Raw genomic sequence first — 25,989 nt, forward strand, 5'->3', positions numbered from 1 at the left:
TCCCTGTTGCTTTATTGCAGCTGAGAAAGTTGATGTGATTGCTGGCTCCTCCAAGATGAAGGGCTTCTCATCCTCAGAGTCGGAGAGCACCAGCGAGTCCAGCTCCTCTGACAGCGAAGACTCTGAAACAGGTTAGGTGTCTAACTTAGAGTCTTGTCGGAATCCTGCCTGTGCTCCATCCTGTGTCCAGGCGACCAGAGACCAGAGATGGCAGTCATAAGAACTTGCTGGGCCCTCCCATCTGTCCATCTACCTGGTCACCATGTTAATCTCTAACTGGGGGCAGGGGTAGCCCTGCACCTGCCCCCACACTACCCTCGACCTGGGCTGGGGCAGGGAAGACAGGTAGCCCAGGGGTATTGACACTGCAGAGACCTGGGAAAGAAGGGGTGGGGGCAGATGATGGAATTCATCTTAGCGTGACCCTGCCCAGCCTCACAGTCTTCCGTGTGTCACAGTTGCATGCAACACAGCCCTTTCAGGTGATGTGCTCTGGCAGGTGTGGAGCAGCCTGCTTTTGGCCCTGCTGTTCCTGGGGCTTAGGACACTGCCATCCTCCCCATAGTGTGCTCACTGCTGCATTGGCTACTCCTAACCGCACGCACTTGAACATGCGTGTCCTGTACCTCTAACAGTTCCTTCTCTCCATGCTCCATGGGCGTGCATTTGTATCCACTGGTGCGCCTGAGCAGCAGCTTTGACACGGGAGGTGGGGGCAGGTGGAGATGCTGAGAGCTGTGCCCGGTGGTGGGGAGAAGGGGACCTTTCCTCCAGATACAAGCCCTCCTGGTTATTCTCAGGGGAGCAGATGCTCAGACTGGCCCAGAGGAGAGGCTAGGGAAGAAGCCTGGTGACTAGCCTGTTCTGTGAGGTGGAGCTGGCCTTCTCTGTCTGGGTGAGCAGAGTTGTCCCTGGGCAGGTCTCTATCAGCTGAGCAGACAGTCTGTGGACCACCCGTGAGCCTGCCCTGGGACCCTGGGCCTGCCCCGCCAGGCAGGCTGCAATGTGCACATCCACAGTGGGAAACGTGTGTTTGGGCAACGGAGACTCCTGGCATATTCTTTCATGTACCTATTTTATCCCTGATATTTTATTCTAACTGGAAATAAACGATAAGCTCCACTTTGTTCACATAAATAATGTGACCTGGTGGTGCCAAGGAAGTTTGAGGATCATTTGCAGCAGTTGGAAAGAGTGAAGCAGCTCTGAGGTGTGTGGGTCCACAGGTCCTCCTGTGGGCTCAGCCTGCCTCTGTCCAGGGAAGCTGGGGACAAGGGGGCCTCTGGGTCTTGTCACTGCTCCCCTTCCCTTTTACAGTAAGGACACCAGGTTTCCCAAGTGTCGGAGGAGGGCTCTGGACTACCTCATTATCAGTGGGCCAAAGTGACATGAAAGTCATTAAGTATATTCTGTATTTATTGAGCTCCTATTGTATGCAAAGATTGCTGTGAGTAGTTTGCTGGCTGCCTCTTTCTCCATCCTTAACCCTTTTTTCTTTCTTCCTAATCAGCTCCCCCTTCCATTGCTTTTTAAAATCTGTCTACCAGCAGGGGGCGCCACATCTGGTGCTTGCTCAGGCAGAGCTGGCCCCAGGCCAGGGCCCAGTGCCCTTAGCAGGGTGAATGGCCATATTCTTGGGCCCAATTAGCATTCCTGGTGGCTGCTGACTTCTCACTTTCAGTGCCAGCCAAGCCTCAGGTTTGTCTTTCCCTCTGGGGTTTTGTACCTCCTGCATTTTCTAGCAGGCTGCTTCTATGAGGGGTTTCGTAGCCTTTTCTCCTAAGGATCTGAACAACCAAAGAATACCCCAGAGATTGAAATTGGCAGCGGACCTGATAGCTAAAACAGCATGGTTTGGCCCCACCCACTGTGGCACCTTAGGGGCCCATGACCATCACACCTGATGTCCCTGTTGCGAATCTGTGACTGTGGCCTTTGTCCCTGACTCCTGAGCCTCTGATCATCCTACAGCCCGCCTGCTGCCGCCTGCTGTGGAGTGACCATGACGGTATTTCTAGCAGCTCCCTGCTGCTGCTGAGATTTTTTTTTTTCCTCCACATTTTTCCCCCTTTTAAAGAAGCTGGAAGGATTGTGCAACAAGTAATCTGAGAGTCCTGGGAACAGCTGTCCTGGCAGGAAGGAGGGCGAGATTTACAGTCTCAGAGCCGCCAGCCTGCAGGCTCTCAGGCTCCAGCAGTCCAGCCCTGGCGGCTCCCTCGGCTGCCTCCAGCTCCTTCCTCTTGCCAGGCGCCCTCCCCACCTTGGGTTTTACGAGCCTCTCTTTTGACTTCGTGGTCCTGACTTTTCCTTTGCCTTCTGTGTGCGCTGGAGAGCTCTGTCGGAGGCCAGCTGAGAGCTTTTACTCTTGGGAGGGACCCACCCTGTAGGTTTGTGCCCTGCAGCTCAGATGCTACAGGTTCCAAAGTGGGAGCCTGTGCCCTGGCACCACTGAATGTGGCCATCTGCCACCCCCATCCTGCACAGGAACCTGCACTTGCTCTCCGGGCAGCTCCTCCAGCAGCTGCTCGTGCTGGGTCCATGGAGCTGGGTAGATTTCTCTGACCAGTTACAGGTGGTTCTGCCTTGTGGGGGATGGGGCCTGGTGGGGGGCATTGAAGGTATTTCTCTTGGCGTTTGGGGGCTTAATTGTTTTGCCCTTCTTCTTCTTGTGTTTCCATTTGGATTAGTGCCGAAATTCCTAAGGGCCTATATTTGTCAGTTCTGCCGACACAGCCCCGAGACATGAATCACCAAAAGAAATTGAACCAGAGGCACTAAGTTGGGGCTAGGGCAGTGGTACGTGGACTTCTCTCTGGCCACTGTCCATAGACAAGGATGCTGCTAGCTGCTCAGGACATGGGGGCTGGTCCTTGGGGCAAGGCCGCTTCAGGGAGGCAGTGCGTCCACAGACTGGGGCGGAGGGGGTGTTTCTTTTCCAGCTCTGTCCCAGGCCACTGTGTGTTCCTCCTCCTGTCCAGCAGCATGCAGCACTGCTGGCCAGTCCCACCACATCTTTTGAACCCAGCTGTTACTTGAGTCGTGGTCTTCCACTGAGCTTTGATTCTGGTTAAACTCTGAATCTGCTTGAGGGACAGAAGGCGGTGGTACAAGTGCCACCCTCCCACTGCCCCTGAGCCATCTTAAGCTTTCACCCCATCACATTGCTGATGTCTGGCTCTTCCCAAATGCCACCCACAAATCTTTTTGGGCAGGGGCGGCCACACAGTTCCTGTCGCTCTCAGGAGCACCCCTGGCCTGGGCTGGGACAGGCGTTCAGGGAATTCTCTTGGACTTGGTTTTGGTCTTTTAGTTGCAGAGGGAGCACACTCCAGCTATTTTAGTCTCCTGGTTTCCTTTTCCCAGGATCGGAGCATGTGGGTGTTTCTTAATAGCTCCAGGGGGAAAAGGAATGCTTGATGTTTTGGAAAGATTTGAGCTGGAAAGTGCAGACAGAGGCCATGGGGCATTCTTCCCAGACAACCAGCCTCAGCTTCCGACCCCCTGGGGTCTTGGAAGGACTCGGTTCCAGTCCCATCTTGGGGCCCGCTGCTGCCCACTCCAAGGGTGTGACGCACGCTCTTGGGGAGGGGGTAAGTCCCCTGGTGGGGGTGGGGGTAGGAAGAGATCTGGAGGACGGGGCTATAGCCAGTCTGCCTGCCCTGCCAGGTGACCCTCACACTCCTATACACACGCAGGGACGGATTTTAGGGCTTTGTGGGTGAAGGTGAGCCTTGTGGAATGTGCCTTGAATGAGAGACCAGCCGGTGGGCGGGTTTTTCTCACATGCGCACTTGGGGACCATGGGAGTGCAGTGTTGGTTGCATCTGTGACTAACAGAAGTATCTGCTCTGCTATATGGGTGGGAATGAGCCCCACATCCCCTCCCCGGTCAAGGGGAGCTGCATTCGATGCCTGGGACAAAGAAAGGACAATTTTCTTCCTTAACCTGTTTTTATTTTTTGTTTTTTCCTCCTTAACAGTGTATGTAACTGGCTCCTCTTTTTTTTTTTTTTTTTTTTTTTTTTTTGCGGTACGTGGGCCTCTCACTGTTGTGGCCTCTCCCGTTGCGGAGCACAGGCTTCGGACGCGCAGGCTCAGCGGCCATGGCTCACGGGCCTAGCCGCTCCGCGGCATGTGGGATCTTCCCAGACCGGGGCACGAACCCGTGTCCCCTGCATCGACTGGCGGACTCTCAACCACTGCGCCACCAGGGAAGCCCCCTGGCTCCTCTTCTTATAATTTTTTTTGGTTTGTTTCTTGCGGTTTATAGGAATGCAGAGGTGAGGCTGTTAGCTAGAGGTCCTGCACTCCAGATCTCCTTTCTTAGGGTCTTTTCCTTCCTCCACCCAAACCGTGAGGAAGGGTCAGTATCACCTCCTTGAGATAGACAGGTGCAGAAAAGCAGACCCTGGGAGATAAGATCAGAATCAGTGGGTGCGTAATGCGCATGGCACACCAGGCTGGTCTTCAGAAGTGATGGCAAAGGAGGACAGGCAGGGTAGCCTCTTAGATGCAAAGACCAGTAAAGGAAACACCAGCATGCACTCGGCGCATATGGAACTTGTTACTGGAAGCAGTTCTGTCTAGAAGCATAAACAGTATTAATAGGCTCAGGCGGTTCTGGAGAAATCCATGCGTGCCAGGTCCGAGGCCCTTATAAGGGAAAGGTGGGTCTGTCCCCACCTGCAGCTGGCCAGGCAGGGGGTGGAACTCCTAATCTGTGGCGCTATTCTCTCGTGCCCTGACAGCAAGCAGGGCACAAGAGGCTGGCTTGGTCTGCGGTTCTTCTGTTCTTATGACTTGAACGGTACATTCCACACCATTTCTCTCACACTGGTTTCTCTCTTCCTCTATGTAGGTCCTGCCTAATCATTGGACACGGACTCTTAATAAAACGGTCTTCAGTTCCAGATTCCTTCCCAGCAAGCTATAGCTTAAGTCCATTTTCTTCCGTGAAAGGGACAGGACTCCATCAAGTTATGGAATTCCTCAGAGCCCTGGGCCTGTCCCCTGGGGTGGATTAGTCATGTCCAGCAGCTCACGCCTAGTCCCGCCTCCGGGAAGGCTGCCTGCCTGGCTGCCCGCCCGGGCCTCCTGTGTAAAGACTGCCTGGCTGTCCTGCCCCACCTCCCTGGTCGTCTGGGGTCTTCTGGGTGGGTGGCATCTCCCAGAGGGTGATGACAGTCCCCCCTGCACACGCATACATGTGGTGCTGCTCCGTGTGCAAGGCCCCAACACAAATACGTTTTCTCTCCTCATCCCTCCCTCTTTTTGGGGGACTCTGGATCCTAACTGCTTCCCTTCTGGACTTTGCAATGACTTTAGCCCAGGGAAGATCTCATTCACCCTAAGGAAGAACACTGTAACATCTAGAGTTTCCCCAAGTGAGGAATGGGGCTTTAGAGGCGAGGCCAGCTGGGCCCAAAGGCTCACTGGGGCTGTCCCTCAGCATGCCTTCTCTCTGGTGACCTGTAATGCTCCATTAGCCAGAGGCTGTCACCAGCCACAGCTGATTCACAGCCCCCTGGAGTCCTCCTTTTCTATTTTCATTGTTCCCACTGTTTCTGTTGGGCATTTTCCCAACTTCTTTGGCCTCTTCTCCTAAAGTCACACAGGGAAAGTACTTCGTAAGCTGCCTCCCGATCCCTCCCTTCCCAGGTACTTAGAAGCAGGCTGCAGGAGCTACCAGGCAGGCCATTAGTGAGGGGCGTCTGGGGAGGTGTGGCCGTGTAGCCAGTTGACCTGGCTCCTCTAGCCCATCATCCTTTCCTTTGGTGGGGGTTGGGATCTGGGCTAGTGACAGGAAAGGGTTCTTGAAACCCAGAGCACTGGACCAGTCAATCGTGAGGGCATCAGAGCCTTCGGGCCCTGTTCATGCACATGCAAGTAGTCTCCTAGTCTTCAGTCCCCTAGAGTGATTACAGCTGCTGGGGATGGGACAGGTCAGGGTGGCCACATAATCCAAGCCCTCTGAGAGGCACTGAATAGGCTTTTTTTTTTTTTGCTCTAAAAATAAATGTGGGCCCTTTTTTGGTCATGAATCCAGCATCTCAACAGAAAACTGCCTGACGTGAAAAGTTCCCTAAGGAATAGCATCTGCATTTCAGAGAACTTTTTTTGTTTTATATATAGTTTGTGTGTACTTCTTCAAGGCCTAACCCATCTCCTGGCATCTTGGAGTCTGCCTTCTGCTGGAGCTGGAAGCAGGCTTGAGGAGGTGCAGTTGGCCACCGCCTGTGTGGAAACCCTGGCACCCCTCCCCAGCTCCTTGGGGCCTTGGGCCCAAGCAGCTCTAACTGCCCCAGACTGGCCTTGGCCTTGGGTTCCAGGTTCAGCCTCCCCAGAGCCTCCAGGGCCCTGCAGTGATACTTGGGAGTTCCTAGGCTGCTCCCTGGTCCTGTAGCCGGTCAGCTTCCAGTCGAGCTCATTCGCCAAACAGACTATTTTGAGCTGCCCTTTGGCCTGTCCCTGATGTGTTCCCAGTACAACTCAGCCTGGCTAGGGTCAGGGAGCTTCATGCCCGGAGATTCCCACAGGACAGTTGGGAAGCTGCTGGCATTGTCTTTCTGGGAAGATTCTGCTGTCTTAGAACAAAAGTCAGGCTAGATTCCCACAGTGTCGGCCTGTATGCCTCCCCACCCCTCCTTCCCACTCGTGTGCACATGGGCTGTAGCCACGGGCCAGCTCTCCTGTGTGGTCCTTGCACCCTCGCTGTCCAGGGATCCCGTCCTTCTTGCCCATGGGGCTTCCGTCTGGCAGAGAACCTGATCTTTAGATTCAAGCTGTCACCTATGCCCAGTGCCCCATGAACAGAGCAGAGAGAGCAGAAGCCCACTCACTCCTTGTCAGCCTCCAGCATGTGGACGGTGGGAGGTGCCAGCCGGGCCTGAGGAGTCGCTGTAGGAGGGGTGGGAGGCCTGGGCGTCTGCTGGTGCTGAGGCTCCCAGCCGGTTCAGTTGAGGGGCTACGCACCTCTGCCCTTACCTTCTATCCTGTCTCCTTCCCTTGAGTTGTGGGGGAGTGGGGAGGAATCAGTGTTTTAATCAGATTTTACAAAAACGTTTTAATTCTTTGTACAATTACCATCCTATGTAAAGATGAAACTTGTGTTGAGTTCAAGATTTTTATGGAATAAAGATCACACAGTACTTGAGGCCATCTTCATGTAACCCTTTCTAGAGAGTTTTGTGTGGGGGTGTCTTGGGGCTGGTGTGTTGTGAAGTTGTGCACTTCCTGTCTTGTCTTCCTACCAGTAACTCCAACATGAGGCTCAGGACACGTGAGCCAGATGTGGCTGTCCCAAAGAGGCTCCAGCACCCCTTGGTCCCCACTGCTGGCTCCTTCAGTCCTCTGGTCCTGGTGTTCTGCTGCGCACCTCCCACCTTCTCTCCCACTCTAGACCTGCCCCTCCCAGCACTTCTGTGGAACCCTGGGATGGTACTCCCAGTGACCTTTCTAAGGCAGCTGAAAGCCACTCCCTGGATCCTTAAGGGCCCCATTGCACTTTTTCCCCTCTAGTTCACAGGTGGGCCTCTCTGCTCATGGCTGCAGGGAGATGGTGAGGTTTCAGAGCCACTGTCCCTCTTTTGTGATGGAAAAAAGTGTTTCCCCCCCAAGGCCATGAGATGACAGGCCACCCCTACCCTGCCCAGCCTTCTCCCCATGACACAGTGGCCTCTCCTGGTCAGACTTGACCCTTTGGTCCCCTCCCTCCAAAGGCATGCCAGTGTGCAAGCAGCCGCCCCCAGCCTCCCTTGAGCTGCAGTTTCTGTTACTGGAATCCATGCTGGGAGAGGAGCCCAGCCTGGAGGAATGCCCCGGCCTCTTTCTCCCACTCCCTTGGGTCAGCAGCCTCTGTGTACCGTGCTTTATCCCTGTGTGTGTAGGGTCCGCTTGGTCCTGGGCCTCCAGCTTCTCCTCCTCCATCCTGCGGCTGCCAGACGCCCTGTGGCCTGATCCTGCAAATCACCCAGATGGTTCCCTTTTGTATGTGTGACCCTCAAGAGTGTCCTCACCAGCTTTTGTATGTGACCCAAAGAGTTCTGCACCCAGTATCCTGGCATCTCTCAAGTCGGTTTGGGGCTGGGCCTACAGTTCCTGTGTCCCAGGTGTCCCTAGTCGCTGCCATTTGTATGAGACATGTCTAGCTGCTGAGTTTTGTGTCACTGTCTTATCACTTGCATGGAATGGTGAGCTCTTGGAGGGCACAAAGTCCCTTCTCATCCCTTTTAGCGACAACGTCGCACCAAGGCTGTGCACCTCACAGAAGTTTAGCACGGCCTTCCATGAAGCAGCTACCAGTGGAGCTAGCCCCGCTTTGGGCAAAAGCATGTGTCCTCCAACACCAGCAGCAAGAGCCAGCACCCTGGCAAGGAGCTCAGGGAATGCCAGGCAAAGCCATGAGGTGCCTCTCAGTGACAGGAATCCGAAAGGCACCATGGGTCCCACCTCCCACCTGGTGGTTGGTGACTTCATTTCCTAGCCCTTGAGCACTGGCTGGGCTTTCTTTCCTCCTCTGAGGTTTACACCCAGCAGTGTTTGGCAAGGGACATCCAGCTGGCAAAAGTTCCTTAGCATAAGCTTCTAGAGTGGGTGCAGAGGGAGTCATGCTGGCTCTTGCACACTCCTCACCCCAGATTTATCCACACAGTGGTGGCAACAAGCCATTGGCTCCTGAGAAACCGGGACACATACTGCTTTCTCCCTGCAGCACATTAACTGTATCCCAACACAGGGACTTCTCTGAGGCCGGTCTCCTGAGAGGAAGGGGAGTCTGAGTCTGGCCAGTGGCCGCCTCCTCTGCTGGCAATGACATTGAGTACCTCCCCCATTGGCTCCTGCCTCGTCCAGGGAGGCTGGCTGGCTGGCTGGCTTGCTTCCTTCTCTTCCTCCACAAAGTGCTCATGCTTGTCAGCACTCTCCTCACCTGTCCCATGGCTCTGTGGCCAGGCCTTGGCCCGTGCTGGCACCAGTGGTCTTTCTCACCCCAACTCACGCATCTGTTTCCTCTGGGAGGATGGGAAGGAGCGAGCCTCAGAGGGCAATGCAGTTGGAGGCCACCGAGTTGTTACTTTTTAGCTGTGTGACCAGAGCAAGTCCCTTAACTTTTCTGAGCCTCACTTTGCTAATTTGTAAAATGGACAAGATCACTTCAAACACCATGGTTGTTCCAAGGCAAAGCAGGTTGGGGTGCAGGTGCTCAGGTCACTGTAGAGGCTTCTGACCAGCAAATTGGAGGAGACGTTGGGCAAGGAGGTTTCTCGTAGCTCAGTTTCCAGTGCATTCGGGTGTCATCTTTTAATGGAGCTGGTAATCTGGAGATTGGCAGGCAGCTTTTCAGGCATGGTCCCTGCTAGGAAAAAGCAGCAGGCAATTGGGTAGGTGGCACCCCACATGTCTTTCCCTCCCCTGTGACCAACTTCCATCCCAGACAGAACCCAGCCACCCTCCCTCTCACTGTCACCGGTCCTTCTCCTGAACTCATCCTCTGTTTTCTCCTTGCTCTGCGTTCAAGGCCAGCTCCCAGTCTTCTCCCCCGTAGGCTCACCACCTTCTCTTTTCCTCCACAGAGATGGCTCCGAAGTCAAAAAAGAAGGGGCACCCCGGGAGGGAGCAGAAGAAGGTATGTGGTTTCGGGGGTGTCCTTTAGCAGGTGAGCAGTGGCCACCTGCCTTTTTGGGCCCAGGAGGGACCCTGTGTCTGACCCAGACGGGTTTGGCCTGCCTGACGTCAGCCTGTCTGTCTGTCTGTCTGCAGCACCATCACCACCACCATCAGCAGATGCAGCAGGCCCCGGCCCCCGTGCCCCAGCAGCCCCCACCGCCTCCCCAGCAGCCCCCACCGCCTCCACCTCCACAGCAGCAGCCCCCGCCCCCGCCCCCTCCGCCTTCCATGCCACAGCAGGCAGCCCCTGCGATGAAGTCCTCGCCTCCGCCCTTCATCGCCACCCAGGTGCCCGTCCTGGAACCCCAGCTCCCAGGCAGTGTCTTCGACCCCATTGGCCACTTCACCCAGCCCATCCTGCACCTGCCGCAGCCCGAGCTGCCCCCTCACCTGCCCCAGCCTCCCGAGCACAGCACTCCGCCTCATCTCAACCAGCACTCGGTGGTCTCTCCTCCAGGTGAGCTGCAACCACATCCACAACAGTGTGGGGAGGTCCTCTTACCACAGTGACAGGGCACTCTGGGCGACCTGCAGAACCCCTCTTAACCTCAGTTATCTCTAAGGGGAGGTTAGCAGCTTCTCGGGGCCATTATGGAAATTACACAAGAGGCCCCAGAGCAGGCCTTGCACAGAGAGAGAGTGTTTGGGTACAGAAGACACTGATTCACATCTTCTGTTGGGCCAGGTGTGGTGTGAGATGGAAGAAATACGTGATCCTCTGTAGCTCCCAGTCAGGGATAGGGGTTTGGGAGGGCACACACCCTCATCCGAGAGTGGACATACCTGTGGGAATCAGGAAGGACTTGCTCTGGGACCTGAAGGGCAAGTGCAGCAGTTGGAGGGAAGGGAAGGGAGGAGAATTGGGGGCGTGGAGCACGGGGTAGGATGATGCTGGTGAGGGGCCTGATCCTGTAGACCTCCCTGGATGCTGTCCTTATTCTGGAGCTTTTGGGAAGCCAAGGATGGTGGAGAGGTTGCCAGTTGGAGGGACACAAGTAGGAGGTCAGGATGGAGGAGAAAGGCTGGACCGGGGGCCACGGGGTGTGTGAGCCTCACCACCCTGCTACTGTGTCCTTCCAGCTTTGCACAACGCACTGCCTCAACAGCCATCACGGCCCAGTAACCGAGCTGCCGCCCTCCCCCCCAAGGCTGCCCGTCCCCCGGCCGTATCACCCGCCCTGGCCCAGCCTCCCCTACTCCCGCAGCCCCCCATGGCTCAGCCCCCCCAAGTGCTGCTGCAGGAGGATGAAGATCCGCCTGCCCCACCCCTCACCTCCATGCAGATGCAGCTCTATTTGCAGCAGCTGCAGAAGGTGCAGCCCCCCACCCCACTACTCCCTTCCGTGAAGGTGCAGTCCCAGCCCCCGCCCCCTCTGCCCCCCCCTCCCCACCCCTCAGTGCAGCAGCAGCTACAGCAGCAGCAGCAGCCACAGCCGCCACCCCAGCAGCAGCACCAGCCCCCGCCACGGCCTGTGCATATGCAGCCCATGCAGTTCCCCACCCATATCCAGCAGCCCCCGCCGCCCCCAGGCCAGCAGCCCCCCCACCCACCCACGGGCCAGCAGCCACCCCCGCCGCAGCCCGCCAAGCCTCAGCAAGTCATCCAGCATCACCCTTCACCCCGGCACCACAAGTCAGACCCCTACTCAACTGGTAAGTGTCCTCCCACCAGCACTGCCGTCCTGCTCCAGGGTTCTGGGGAGGCTGGTGCTAGGCCCAGAGTTTTGTCCTCAAGAAGCCAGATGGGTCAGTTTGTGCTGCAGGCTGAGATGGGCCCAAAGCTGAGCCTCGAAGGCTCTGGGTTGGTTGGAGAGAGGCAGCTGAAAGGGGGCGATGATACTTGATGCAGTGTTTTAATCAGGTGTCCATCTTGCGTGCAAGCTGAGATGACAGATTAAGGCCCCAGTGGGCCATTTTCTTGGGACTCCTGGTCAAGAGTGTTAACTGTGCATTGTGATTCCTGTTAGGTGAGGAGGCCAGAAGCCCAGGGGAGGCACCTGCTGAGCCTCTGGGGATTGGGGCAGGCTTCTTGGAGGAGGTGACCAGGGGATGAGCAGGAGTTAGCTTAACAAACAGTGGGGGGTGAGGTCCAGGCAGAGCCAGGAGCAGGTCTGGGCAGTGTGGTCTGCTTGGGAACCTACAGAAACAGATGCTCTGCTTTTGGTGTCAGGAGGCCCCCCTGGTGGAGCCGGGAGGGAGAATTAGCCTGAAGCTCACAGGTAGCCCACGACTCACCCAGGAATCATTGCTGTCTCCTGCTCCCAGTCTCCAGCCTGATCTAGATCTAGGTTGCCATTTTCCAGTCAACAGCATTGGGCAGGCCATGTCCTCTTGCCTTTCCTGGGCACTTGTTTTCTCGGTGTCTCTGACCAAAATGTTTCGGCTGACCATGGTAGGGCAGTGTTTTAGTAGATGCCTCATGGTGTGGTGACACATTGACGTTCCTGGACTTGGCATGTAGATCATGCAGCCTGGCCTGGGGGTGGGGGGTGTCCAGTGAGTGCCGCCTACAAATTGAATAAAGCTGTTGACTTTAGGCTATGACTGCTCCTAAACCCAGCAAAAGCTGCCAGGTGCCAAATGGATCACTGTGTACCCTGAGCTGAGAACAGCTGGCTGTCCTCCCTGGGAAAGACCAGTGGTGGTCCCAGCAGCTCTGCAAATGTGCCTGTTTTCCCACCCTCAAGCAAGCCTGGGTTTCCTTGTGGAGACCAGTAGTGGGCAGGTGATGAGATGCCTTAGGAAGAGTCAGCACTTGTGGTGGGGCAGGGCAGGTCCCCTCTGGCTACCTGTGCTTAGAGTCTCTGGGCCCATCTCCCCCTGAGTTTCTGTGGCCTGGAATGAGTCACAGGGAGTGACATGTGTTGGAGCATAGCTGGGGGCTTTGGGCCAAAGACCAAGTTGTTGGAGTCCAGGGAGGTTTGGCAAGCATCCCTGGGCACCAGGCCAACTTGGAGGCACCGCCCCTGAGCTACTGGGCTCCCCTCTAGGTGCTGCTGGATGAAGCCTCCAGCAGGCAAGAGATTTCTGCAAGCCATAGGCCTGAGAGCCTGCCGTTGCCGAGGTCAGCCTCAGCAGGTGCTCCCAAGGGAACCACCCAGACAGGAGGCTGTTGCAGTCGTGTGTTTGCAGATTGCTGGCAGGCCCAGGCCAAGGCTGCCTGGGTCCCCCCAGCCTTTGGTTGGATGAAGGTGGGTGGGCTGGCCCACTTTCTGCAAGAACCATGAGCCCAACACCTGTTCTGCCAGTTCTGCTGTGGTGTAGGCCAGGTCCAGGCTTCTCCCCATTGTGTGGGCCTTGCAGGTTGAGTTGTATTGGGGAGGTTCCTGGGGATCTGGCCTTAGGCCCGAAGCAGCTGTCCAGGCAGACCGGCCTAGCCACATGGGGACAGCTGGAAGCCCAGGCTGCCTGCTCCGTGGGGTTATTGACATCCCTTGTATTTGACCCAGGCCATACCATAGGACCACCTGGAGAGCTTTTAAAAGATACTCAAGCTCAGATCCCACCTGGGACCAGATGTATCTGCACTTCCTAAAGTTTCCTAATGGAAGCTTTTTTTTCTGACACACAGTGGTTTCAAACACTAGGATTGCGCTCATGGCTCCACAAAGCCCTGCTGCACACTGAGCACAGGGCCTGACATGCAAAGGGGCTGAGCCGTTGTGGGGCTTCCCTTGGGTCGGGAGGGCCTGGCTGGGCCCAGGGCTGGCGGCCTCCATACCAGACATGCTGATAAGCTCCTTGTCCCTTCTCCTAGGTCACCTCCGTGAAGCCCCCTCCCCGCTTATGATACATTCCCCCCAGATGCCACACCAGAGTCTGACCCACCAGTCGCCACCCCAGCAAAACGTCCAGCCTAAGAAGCAGGTAAAGGGCAGGGCCGGGCCACAGCCCCCAGGGATGGGTGCAGGCTGGGGCCAGGGGCGCCCATCCACCTCACCAGCTGCCATGGCTGTGCCGTCCCAGGAGCTACGTGCAGCCTCCGTGGTCCAGCCCCAGCCCCTGGTGGTGGTGAAGGAGGAGAAGATCCACTCACCCATCATCCGCAGTGAGCCCTTCAGCCCCTCGTTGCGGCCGGAACCCCCCAAGCACCCAGAGAGCATCAAGGCCCCCGTCCACCTGCCCCAGCGTGAGTGCCCTCTCCAATCCCAGCTGAGGTTGAGGCCCCCAGGCCTGCACTGGATGTGAGCCTCCTGTGGGCCGGTCAACCGTGCCCCACTGAGGTGGGTTGGGCCCAGGCCCATGGGCTATTTCTGTTCCAGGGCCTGAGATGAAGCCCGTGGATGTTGGGAGGCCTGTGATTCGGCCCCCTGAGCAGAATGCACCCCCACCAGGGGCCCCTGACAAGGACAAACAGAAACAGGAGCCGAAGACGCCAGTTGCACCCAAAAAGGTAGGAGCAGTGGACCCATGAGTGCCCCTCACCCCCGCCCCAAGGAGGTGCCTTGGCAGGTGTGTCCTCAGACTTTGGGCCTCTCTGGAGGAGTCCAGATGCAGCAGGATCCCTCACTGGCCCCCTGGTCTCTCTGCCTCGCAGGACCTAAAAATCAAGAATATGGGCTCCTGGGCTAGCCTGGTGCAGAAGCATCCCACCACCCCGTCCTCCACAGCCAAGTCATCAAGTGACAGCTTCGAGCAGTTCCGCCGGGCGGCCCGGGAGAAGGAGGAACGCGAGAAGGCACTGAAGGCGCAGGCTGAGCATGCAGAGAAGGAGAAGGAGCGGCTCCGGCAGGAGCGCATGAGGTGGGCGCGGGCTCTGGGCAGGTTGTGGGGCTCCCAGGGCTTGCACTCGTCCCCACGTGACACGGAGCCCTGCTCTGCTCAGGAGCCGAGAGGATGAGGATGCGCTAGAGCAGGCCCGGCGAGCCCACGAGGAGGCACGCCGGCGCCAGGAGCAGCAGCAGCAGCAGCAGCGACAGGAGCAGCAGCAGCAGCAGCAGCAACAGGCAGCTGCTGTAGCCGCTGCCGCCACCCCCCAGGCCCGGAGCTCCCAGCCCCAGTCCATGCTGGACCAGCAGAGAGAGTTGGCCCGAAAGCAGGAGCAAGAGCGAAGGCGCCGGGAAGCGGTGAGCTGGGGGACTCTGGTGGACACTGCTGGGCAGAGATCCACCCCTGGAGGAGTTGAGAAAGGGGACCCTGAACCTGGGGAGGGCAGGGAGGCTCTCTCCCCAAGAGGTGGGGTGCAAGCAGAGAGCCATTGGGTGGGTACTCAGGGCAGAGCTCCTTCTTATCTGCGCCATGCTGGCCTCTGGGCCTCAGAGGTGCTCTGGCCTAGTGCAGGGGAGGTTCTGGGGTGTGGGCCCTGAGGGAATAGCCCATGCTGGGGGTCAGGGGTGAGGGTTTGGGAGCCACAGCAAGGGCAGGACACCGAGTTTCACTTCCTCCCACTCTCCTCTCTCCTCCAGATGGCAGCTACCATTGACATGAATTTCCAGAGTGATCTATTGTCAATATTTGAAGAAAATCTTTTCTGAGAGCACCTAGGTGACTTCTGACTTTGATTTCCTGGCAAAACGTTGACTCTCCATAGTGTTAGGGGCAGCAGTGGAGGCAGTAGCAGTGGCAAGGGGGTAACTCCGGGCCTGGCTCTCCTGCATGCTATGCCTGGGGCAGGCCTGATGGGCAGCTGAGGACTGCAGAGCCTATCTGCCTTACAGCCAGCCGGACGTCCCGCCACCACCCCCACAGGACGTCGGCTCAGAGCACGCCTCGCCACGAGCAAGTGCCGGCCAGACCCAAGCCCCAAGTCCCCGCGTGTGGGGCAGAGGCCCTTCTCTCTGCCAAATGTCTACACAGTATACACAGGACATCGTTGCTGCCGCCACCGTGACTGGTTTACTGTCCCCAAGAACGTGACGTTTGTGACGTCCTGCCCGCCGGGAGTCCTCCACACCCCAGCTGCCCCTGCCCACACCCAGGAGACTAGGGCAGGCCTGCAAGAGCTGGAGGTGGCGAGGGCGCTGGCCCACCCCCTTGCTGGCACTGACTTTGCCTTGAACAGACCCCACCCCTCCCTTCCTCTCCCCCCACAAGCCTTTAATCGAGAGCCGCTCTCTGTAAGTGTTCGCTTGTGCAAAAGGGAATAGTGCCGTGGAGGTGTGTGTGTGTCCATGGCAATCTGGAGCGAGGTGACTGTCACACGCGCGTGTGTGGGCCGGCCTCGCCCGGCGAGTGAGGCCACCAACCAAAGTCAGTTCCTTCCCACCTGTGTTTCTGTTCTTTTTTTTTTTCTATATATATATTTTTTGTTGGATTCTATTTTATTTTTAATTCTCTCTTCTCCTCCAGACACAATGGCACTGCTTATCTCCGAAATGGTGTGATTGTCTCCTCATTGAGCGGCGGCTGCCACCGCGCTGTGGGTAGTGTGTGACCGTGGCTGTACTGTGTAGTGAAACATAGTTGGCATATCTTTGTTTGAAGTTTGTTGGTGACTCCACCAAACTGGTGTAAAAAAACTCAAAAAAAAAACCCCACAAAAAAAACAAAACATACAAAACACACAAAAAAACTGCCTATATTTTACTCAGTTTCAAACTTTACTAGTCTATTTTTAATTATAAAACCAGAAAGCCACGTTTTCTTTTCTTTTTTTTTCTCCCCGCCATTCGTTGGCTGCTTCTTTGTTTTTTAACGTCAAATCTGTTTCTGAGTTGTTGTTGTTGTGGTTTTTTTTTTTTTTTTTTTACCAGGAGAGGAAGGGCCAGGGGATGTGGTGGGCGCAAGGGGCCAGGGGCCACAGGCCACAGACTGAGGCAGAAGCTCCCCGCCTGGCGCTTGGCCCTACCAACCGGCTGCCCCTTCCCCCCGCTTTTTTTTAATTTTATAATTGGAGCCCTTGGTGAGGTTCCATGTGCCATGAGAACCCACTCTACACCATGACGCTGGTGCCTCAGTGTTGGCCAAACTCTGGAGTCACTGACTGGTTTGACTTTCATACGGTGAATATGCATTTGGTCTGTACTGATCATGGAATAAACACATCTCTCTTTTTTAATGCTGGTGTCTCCCTGACATTTCTTTGTGAACCACCTGTTGCCTAGGCTAGGCCCAGGGGCCCCCCACACCACCTCTATACAAGATCTAGTGACGGGGGACCACGTGTCCTGTCCCTACTGTCCCTGGGCAGGAGCTGACCCCTATAAGCTGAAGCTGTGTCAGGGAGCCCAAGTACCCATTCTTCCTGTGGACCCTGGCCTAGGTTGGTGGCATCTTCCAGCAGAACCTGGTCAAACTCCAGATAGTGTTCTTCCCCTTTGCCCTTCCTCCATCCTGGTCCCCCACTCAGCCAGAGGACTTGAGCCACTTCTCCTACCTTGCCTGCCTCTGCTGAACTCCTCCTTTCATTTAAGCTCAGGGTTAACCAGTTATTCTTAGATAAGTGTACATCCCCCAAAATAGGATCCTTGCCCCCCCACACCCCCAAGCACGTACACACACCCATTCCTCCCTGAGAAAGCTTGCCAGGTGGACACCCTGCCAGTCTGCCTGTGTACCCATCTGTACACACACGCCGCAGCCACAGGGCAAAGGCAGTACCCAAGAGCGGCCCCCAGGATGTAGGATGAAAGTATGTGATTTATACGTCTGCAAAGACACAAAGTGACTGAAACATTTCGAGCACTGTTTATTAACCCACATCCCACTTTGTGTTTTTCAACCAGAAAGACCCTGTATCTTGTGTTTGGAATCTGCCAAACCTCTCAGCTAATGGTGTAGTTCAGGCATTCAGCCAGAGACCTGCCCCCTTTCCCTCCCACAGCACTTCCTCATAAACCACTGTGCTGGTTCAAGTGTGACTTATATTTTGGTTCCTTGGGGTTTCTTCCATCTCATCCCACCCCCTCATTTTTGTTCCGTGTTTTGTTCAGAAACTTCCCCAGGCCAAGTCTGACTGTTTAGCTGGAGAAATGGTTTTGTCTGCACCTTCCTTCTAAAGATTTAATTCTGCTATGGCCCTTTCCACACCTCCCTGATGGGTGTTTCTCTTAACTGGGTTGTAATTAGAACTTGGATCTACTATTTAATTTCTCTGGCCATTTCCCAGTCTCTCCCACAGTACTAGAAATCTTAGTTCTATACAAGAGTAAGAGGTGTGTACAAGCCCATACTGTACTGTATGCACGGATCGCTTGGCCAATAATTATGTCAGTGAATCTGAGACTTGTATTAAACACCTTAGACATTTGTAGAAGGGAATTCGTAGACTTTTCACTTATATACTAAAGGTTTTTTTTTTGTGCAGTTCTCATTGCAAAAATAAACATTTGTACTGAATATAAAATTATCATCCTGTGACTACTGCTGTCTTTTTGCTTAAGGGTAGAGATTGGGTGGGGTGGGGGGGCAGTAGCAGGAATATAGGAGTAAGTGTTCTGTAGCAGAAGAAGGGAGGTCCACAGACACCCACCAGCCATGGCTGGTAAATGCAGCCAGGTTAGAGGACTCAGGAGGGATACCGGGATCATCAAGTGGTTGGAGAACTGATTTGATGGAAAACGTAAATGAAATCAAAGCCATGATACAGGCTAATCATGCAAGAAAAGGTGGGTGATAAATGCAAGGCAGGGCCTCCCTGGTGGCGCAGTGGTTGGGAGTCCGCCTGCCGATGCAGGGGATGCGGGTTCGTGCCCCGGTCTGGGAGGATCCCATGTGCCGCGGAGCGGCTGGGCCCGTGAGCCGTGGCTGCTGGGCCTGCGCGTCCGGAGCCTGTGCTCCGCAACGGGAGAGGCCGCAACGGTGGGAGGCCCACGTACCGCAAAAAAAAAAAAAAAAAAAAAAAATGCAAGGCAAACAAACGTCTGTGCAATATAGACGTCTCTTCGGCTCTGAGATGCATTGTTAATGAAGCAGAACCACATAAACCACTATTTCCCTTTAAATAGGGACCTATGGACTTACTTATGGTCCCAGGACAAGTATAATGTTTAGCAGCCTTGAAAATACAAAGGTAAGGTTAACAGTGGTAGGTGTAAGGGAAGATGGGAGGTGATAAAAATGGGGTAAAGTTCGAGGAAACCAATAGGAAAACTAACCATGGATACACCTCCTGCAGTGGTGGTGACAATGAGATAGTCAATGCCCCAAATTGGTAATCAAGAAATAGCCACATAAGCACATTTAGAGATAGCTAAATGTGCGAAAGAAGAAAGCGAAAATCGTTCCAGTGGCTGCCTCCGGTCGGAAGGAAAGATGGAGCCGAAGACTGCTGCTTTTCTCAACTCCTGGACTGCTGCTGAGCCAGCTGTTAGGCTTTAGGCAAATGACACTAAGTCATTTGCCGAATATCAGACTCTTGGTCTATAATACAGGAAGGTAATAATAGTACCTACACTTAATAGGGTTGTTATAAGGGTTAAATGATGAGCGACCTTGAAGTGTTCAGGATCTTGGGAGGAAGGTTGCGAAACTGGAGGAGGAAGAAGCTGCCCTGCTCGCCCAGTCTTGCTCTGCTTCCTCTTTCGCCCAGAGCCCCAGTGATTCGACCAGCCCCGTTCTCCGGCGGCCGGGGCGGGCCCTGCCCTCTAGGTGTTGGTCTCCCCGCCTTCTTTGGTCGCCACTGGCTGAGCCTCGACCTCAACAACTGCGGATTGGGTCCCGGGCGGGACCTGTCGCCTGCACAGCAATGACCGCCATTGTCCAATCACAGCTGTGCAGGGGCAGGCCGACGCGTCCGCTGGACCAACTGGAGGCCGGCGTGGGGTAGAGGCAGCGGGACCACCGTTGGAACCAGGGCTTGGTGAAGGTGCTGTTAGGTCTCTCGGAGCCAGACCGAGGGGAGGGTCGCGCGCTCCAGGGCGGGGAGCCACCAGAGGGGGGGTGGCGACAGGGGCTCCCGAGGCCTCCTTTGGCCGCGGCGACCGCCCGAGTCTCCCTCCTAACCCCAGGCACGGCACTGCCTGTCACCCCTTTCCGCTTCCGGGCCCACCTGACCCGCCATATTAGTTCCGACTCCGCCCCTCCGTCTCATTGGCCCGTATCCAGGCCAACTCGCGGCTCATTGGTCCAGCTCTCGCACCCAAGTCATCCAGGCTCAGCCTCGGGCCTTCTTCGCCCAACGTTAGGGCCGCCTTCTCTAGGCTCCACCCTCATTCCCACCCTCCTAAGCCACGCCCCTAACCCATACAACGCTCCTAGGCCTAGTTGGGCCCGCCTTTCCAGCTGGTAGGCCGCACCTACCCTGCATTGCCCCGCCCCTTTGCGCTAGGCTCCGCCCATTTCACCCACTGCTCCCCCTGTCTCCCGTTCGTGCGGGACCTGAGCTCCCTCTAGACTTTAAACCCCACCCACACACCCAACTCGGGAGTCCTACTAGGCCCGGTCCCTTTCTTAAGCCCCGCCCAAGCCTTTCTAGGTCCCGCCCACAGTCCTAGCCCCTAGCATCCCTTCTCCCCAAGGCTCCACCCCAACCACCCGAGCCTGGTCCTCGCAGGCTCCACCCCCGCACCTCAAGCCTTGCTCCCTGTCACTGTCGCGCCTGTGTGTTTACCTAGCCCTTAGGTGAGTCGTGCGCGGTGGCGGTTTCGGTCTGAGCCGCCCGCCTCTTCTCTCGGTGTGTTCTTCAAGCCCCGACAGCACGGGGGAGCCCCAGACCAAAGGCGGCGGGGTCCCCAGCCCGGATCCCGCCTCGCTGCTGCTGCCCGCGCCCCCCGCCCATACCCCAGACGGCAACGCGGTTGTCCCAGGACGCGACGACATGCCCGAGCTGGTGGTGACGGCGCTGCTGGCGCCGTCGCGCCTCACTCTGAAGCTGCTTCGTGCCTTCATGTGGAGCCTCGTGTTCTCGGCGGCGCTGGTGGCCGCAGCTGTCTATGGCTGCATCGCCCTCACGCACGTGCTGTGCCGGCCCCGACGCGGCTGCTGCGGGCGCCCCCGGCGTACCCCACCCGCCTGCTTGAGCGACCCCACGCTGGGCGAGCACTGCTTCCTGACTCTCAGGGTGAGCGTGCGGGGGCGCCACCGGGCTTTCGAGGATCAAAGAGCCTGTGTGGGGCCGGTGCGGGGGTGGCAAACGGTTGAATACAAGTCTGGGTGCGCACGTGGCCTGGGGGAAGAGGGGTATTCAAGCCCGGGGAAGAGGAGATTCCCAAGTCTCAGACTGTGCCTTCCCCCAGAGTTCGGGCCTGCGTCTGCACTATGTCTCCGCTGGACGGGGCAACGGGCCCCTCATGCTGTTTCTGCATGGCTTCCCGGAGAACTGGTATGTCTGAGGCCCAGAGGCCAGGGACCCACAGGGCTAGGGGGGAGGTGAAGCCCGGACCACCAGGGCACCAAGGAGGCAGGGACAAGGGCTGGGCAGACTGGGCGTGCAAAGTATATAGGGTCTAGATAGGGCGCTCGGGGATAGGGGTCTACATGAAGACAGATGGGGACAGGAGGCCCTGAAGGGATGGGATGAAGAAGTATCCATGTTGAGGCTGCCCTGGATCCAGGGTGCAGCCCACCTGCTGCGGTTCCCTTCTGGGAAGTTCAGGGCAGGAAGGTGGGGTGGCCCAGGGCCCCTGCTGGGTGTAGGGCAGAGGTGTATTCTGGGGACCCTGACTCAACCTCCCTCCCTGGACCACCTGACAGGTTCTCCTGGCGCTACCAGCTCCGGGAGTTCCAGAGCCGCTTCCATGTGGTGGCTGTGGACCTGCGGGGATACGGCTCCTCTGATGCACCAAGGGATGTGGACTGTTACACCATCGACCTGCTGATGGCAGACATCCAGGATGTCATTCTGGGCCTGGGTGGGGATGTGCCCCCATCCCAGCCCTGGTGTCCATCACCCCTGCCTCACCTCTACCTGGCATCTCACTTACACTAGTTCCTCTCACCCCACCCAGGTTACTCCAAGTGCATCCTTGTGGCCCATGACTGGGGTGCACTCTTAGCCTGGAATTTCTCCATCTACTACCCATCCCTGGTGGAGCGGATGGCAGTGGTCAGCGCTGCCCCCATGTCGGTGTACCAAGGTGTGTAGGGGAGTCCGGGATGCTGGGATGTGCCTGTGTGAAGGGGTGTGTGTCTGTGCCGGCACTTCTCTGTCCAGTCAACACTCCAGGGGCTGGGGACACAGTGGGGAACCTGGGTCTCTTCCCCCGTGGTGCTCCCAATCTACAATCAGTGACAATACAGTGCTTACATTTTTGTGAGCACTTACGGGTTACAATTGCTTTGACAAGGAGCCTGCATAGAGTAACCTCCGCAAGCATCCTGAGCTATGAAAGTATTATTATCCCCATGGTCCAGATGGGGAAGCAGAGGGGAGAGAGGTTAATTTGCTTTCTTCTGGTAGGGAAGACATAGATAGCTAAGCAACTACGATAGCATGAGATGCCGTCTCTGGCTACCCACTGTCCATCACATCACCTGATTTGAATTCCCAGAGTTGTAGTCATAGCTGAATGGTCTTTCTCTTTCTGTCTTTTTTCTTTTTTTTTTTTTGGTGGTGGTGTTTCTTTTCTGTGTCTGTCTCCAGCTTCCTGAGGGCAAGGGAGTTTTGTCTGTTCCATTCACTGCTGTGTCTCCAGAGTCTAGAACAGGGCCTGGTACACAGTAGGTGCTCAATAAGTGTTTGCTGAATGAAGCAGGGGAAATGCATCCAGGCCTGGGTGGGGGAAGCACGCCAGTGGCTGTGGGGGCTCCCGGGAGCTGTGGAGGAAAGTGCCCCCATCCTGTGGGTACAGTGACCACCTGTCAGAGAGGCAAGCTGGTGCCTGGGCCAAGAGGAGCGTCGAGTGTCCTCACAGGCTCAGGCCGGTAGCAGTGGCATTCCTGAGTGTTGGCATATCTGTGTGCATGACCTGGGTGTGGGTAGAGTGCAGAGGTGTGGGGCCACCCGAGAGCCAGGCCTCATGCCTGCCTTCCCCTCCCCCCAGACTACTCTTTGCACCACATGGGCCAGTTCTTCCGTTCCAACTACATGTTCCTGTTCCAGCTTCCCTGGCTGCCCGAGAAGTTGCTGTCCATGTCTGACTTCCAGGTGCAGTATGGTGAAGGCCCAGGGCTGGGTGGAGGGTCGTGGGTGGGACTGAAGGCAGCATCCTGCTGTGTGCCCAGATCCTGAAGACCACCCTCACCCACCACAAGAGGGGCATCCCACACTTGACCCCCAACGAGCTCGAGGCCTTCCTTTATGGCTTCTCACAGCCTGGTGGCCTCACTGGGCCCCTCAACTACTACCGAAACCTCTTCAGGTAAGGCCAGACCCAGGGCAGAAGCTCAGGAGAGTTCTGGGGGTGCGGGTGGGGGCAGCCGTCCTTCTGCCTGTCTGTCTGTCTTGATCACAGGACCTTTCCCCTGGAGCCCCAGGAGCTGGCCACACCCACCCTGCTGCTGTGGGGGGAGAAGGACCCCTATTTTGAGCAGGGGCTGGTGGGGGCCATCAGCAGCCGGTTTGTGCCAGGCCGGCTGGAAGCCCACATCCTGCCAGGCGTGGGGCACTGGATCCCCCAGAGCAACCCTGAGGAAATGCACCAGTACATGTGGGCCTTCTTGCAAGACCTGCTGGACTAGTGGCGCTCGCTCACTGACTTGCATGCACCCAGGCATTCTCACAATGTATTTACATGGGTGAACATCTGATGCACACAGGTGTGGAACTCCTAGATTGCACACAAGTGCGTCTGTGGGTGCCCTCAGGCACGCCATCCCCATATGCTCACACACAGTCATGAGTGTATGCATGTGTGAGCAAGCACTTTGACCCCAGGAACCAAGTATGCCTCTCTGTGGAGCTGGATGCTGAGTGTCCTATCTCTCCCCTCCATGAGGCCCCGCTCTTCTCGCCAAGGGCAGTGCCCAGAGTTGCGTAGACCGTGAACTCTGACCTGGCTTCCACCTCCAGTCTGAGTCTTCAGCTAAATACCGCTCTGTCCAATATAGTACTGGTAGCCATGACTGGTTATGTCAATTTAAATGCCAATTAATTAAAATTAAATACGATGAAAAATTCAGTTCCTCAGTCACACTAGCCATATTTCAAGGGCTGAATTGAATCAGAGTAGAAAGTTCTATTGGACAGCGCTGGTGAGGGTATTCCTAGCTTAAGAGTAGGGGGCTGGCTCCTGACACCTCACCAAGGGAGGACCCTCATGGGCAGGCAGGTGGATGTCCAGACTCCTCTCCAGCCAGGCCCTGGGCAGCTCCCATGATCTCCCTCCTGGTCATGACTCCAGGCCTTATGAGGTCAAGTTCTCTAGCCACTGCCTGGGAAAGATCCCTGGAAAAACAGCTCTCGGGTCTGTTAGGATATGTGAGATTCTGGACTCGGCACAGGAAGGGACCAGCTCCCTGAATAGCCATCTGGGGTCTGAGGCCTGTCTCTCCAGTTCCTGGAATCTTCTGTTCCAAATTAACCATAGTTGCTGCTGATTCTTTCTGGGGACTCCTGGCTCCAGCCTCCAAGTGAGGGCCATACAAGCCGAAGGTGAACCACCCAGCCCCAGGCTGGTCACAGCAGTAACTTCTATCTCCCTAGCATTTTCCTGGCCTCTGGGAACACTGTCATGACTTGCAGCAGCGTGATAAATCAGTCTGGGGACCCAGCAGACCTCAGAAATACATTCTCTTATCTCTGGGATGGGCCTGTCTGGCCAAAGCCTGCCTGCTGGTCACCCCCTCTGTCCTCCCTTGTCCCCAACGTAACATCCTTTCACTCATCGTATGTGTCAGGAGCTGTTCTAGGCCCTAGGGATAGGGTGCGAACAAGGACACAGCCCCCATTCTGGAATTAACTGAGAAGAGGTAGAGAGAGCTATGCAGGTGTGTGACGGGGCCCAGGAAAGGCTTCCCTACCTGGGGGACAGACCTTTCAGGGAGTGGGAAGCAGTAAATAGGAAGGTCAGAGGCTGGCATAAGCTTGGGCTACTGGAGTAACAGCGTGGAGATTAGTGCCTGCTGGAGCAGAGCGAGGGGGAGGCGTGTGGAAGAAGAGGCCACAGCCAGACCGCTAGGGGCTTCGAAGCGTTTGGATTTGATTCTCAAGGGGAGCCAGGGAGGGTTTTCAGCAGGGGAGGGACATGGTTTGCATTTTGAGAAGCTCCCTGTAGCTGCTGAACAGTCCCACGCAAGAGCGAGAGCGAGGAGACAGGCTCAGGGCTGCGCACAGCTTCAGGACCGGACGGTCCAACAGCCCCGACAAGAGCCGGGACCCCCAGGGCCCTACCCATCCCGCCCCCCGCCAGGGTGGGAGCAGTGCCCCTCTGGGGCCGGGGAGATGGGCGAGAGGAGGAGGGAACCCGGGACCTCATCTTGGGGCGAAGGTTTGGGGCGAGGAGGCCTGCGTGTAGGATGAGGACCGTGTGTCCAGGGGGGCGGCGGGTTTAGTGACCGTTGCCAGGGTGACGGGGAAAGGGCTGATGGTTAACCGGAATGGGTAGCGGTTGTCTGGGTGACCGAAGAGGCCCAGGAGAGGGCTGACGGGAGGCCTTGGACAGTTGCCGGGGTGACAGGGTCCGCTGACGGTTGCCAGGGTAACGAGAAGGCGCCGTCTTCCTCCTCCGCTGCTGCAGGCGGGAGAAAGGCGGTGTGGTGGGGAGGGGAGAAAAGCGATCGCGTTGATTGGTCAGAGTCCTGGAAAGTGAGCCAATAGCGACTAGTGGCTCGGCCGAAACCCGCCTCTCCCAGCCTGAGCCAATACGGGAGCGTCTTTCTTAGAGCCAGGGCCTCAGAGACCTCATCACTTCATGAGGGTGCCGGCCCCCGGAGGGTTTGGACTCTGGCTGAAGCCCCTCCCAGGCTCAGCCTCTCCCTCTTCCTTCTCTGAGCTCCCGCCTCCAGATCACCTTACATCCTTTACTCACTCATCATTCATTCATTCGCTCACCCACTCATTTACCTGTCCTCGCTACCAGCTGTAATCCGTGGCCCCGCACCAGAGGAGGGACGGGGAGACAAAGCCGGGCAGACTCTCCCAGCCCTAGGTGGTCAGGCCTGAGTGGAATGAGGGACCGGGGGTGAGGGGTGGGGCACCTACCTGGAGGAGGGCAGGGAAGGCCTTAGAGCTGACTCCTGCAAGAATGTGCTCCAATCCACAGTAGCCTCCCAGGCACGGGTGATTTAGTATTTCTGTGAGACTGGGAGGAATGTTTGGGATGGGAAGATGTAGGATTACAAAGGGCTTCGAATGCCAGGCCAGGAGCTTGCTCCCCAGTGTGGTGGGGACCGCAGGGGAGGGTCCCGGACAGATCTGTGTGTCTGGAATACTACTTGGGGGTTGGTGAGGGGGCAGGACCAGGGACGGAAGATTGAGGGTGGGGAGGCCTGGAAGGAGGATGGGCATGGTCCAGGCAGTAGAGGATGAGGTCTAAGTCCAGCACTTGGGGGAGGAGCAGATATGCAGGG

General features: G+C 56.6%; 2 protein-coding genes across 6 annotated transcripts in view; both read left to right on the forward strand.

Moving 5' to 3' along the window:
- The window catches only part of BRD4 (bromodomain containing 4), an 81,751-nt gene extending 65,386 nt beyond the window's left edge, over window positions 1-16,365 (forward strand). For 3 of the 5 annotated variants that reach the window (XM_082620837.1, XM_082620840.1, XM_082620839.1), the window contains 9 exons: window positions 21-131; window positions 9,570-9,622; window positions 9,757-10,120; window positions 10,744-11,316; window positions 13,421-13,792; window positions 13,926-14,056; window positions 14,201-14,406; window positions 14,489-14,729; window positions 15,069-16,365. In XM_082620837.1, the coding sequence (XP_082476963.1) occupies window positions 21-131; window positions 9,570-9,622; window positions 9,757-10,120; window positions 10,744-11,316; window positions 13,421-13,792; window positions 13,926-14,056; window positions 14,201-14,406; window positions 14,489-14,729; window positions 15,069-15,137 (2,120 nt within the window). In that variant the 3' untranslated portion in view covers window positions 15,138-16,365. The remainder of the gene's footprint in view (window positions 1-20; window positions 132-9,569; window positions 9,623-9,756; window positions 10,121-10,743; window positions 11,317-13,420; window positions 13,793-13,925; window positions 14,057-14,200; window positions 14,407-14,488; window positions 14,730-15,068) is intronic. The other 2 variants (XM_082620838.1, XM_082620841.1) reach the window with 2 other exon arrangements.
- Window positions 16,366-19,437: 3,072 nt separating this feature from the next.
- On the forward strand, window positions 19,438-23,585 carry EPHX3 (epoxide hydrolase 3). Its single transcript, XM_082620872.1, has 7 exons — window positions 19,438-20,602; window positions 20,778-20,863; window positions 21,235-21,392; window positions 21,489-21,617; window positions 22,524-22,627; window positions 22,705-22,841; window positions 22,935-23,585. The coding sequence occupies exons 1-7, from the start codon at window positions 20,360-20,362 to the stop codon at window positions 23,158-23,160; spliced, it is 1,083 nt and encodes a 360-aa protein (XP_082476998.1). The 5' UTR covers window positions 19,438-20,359; the 3' UTR covers window positions 23,161-23,585.
- Window positions 23,586-25,989: the final 2,404 nt, after the last annotated feature.

This window comes from Mesoplodon mirus (assembly GCF_964341445.2).
Source record: "Mesoplodon mirus genome assembly, chromosome: 5".
Lineage (NCBI taxonomy): Eukaryota > Metazoa > Chordata > Mammalia > Artiodactyla > Ziphiidae > Mesoplodon > Mesoplodon mirus.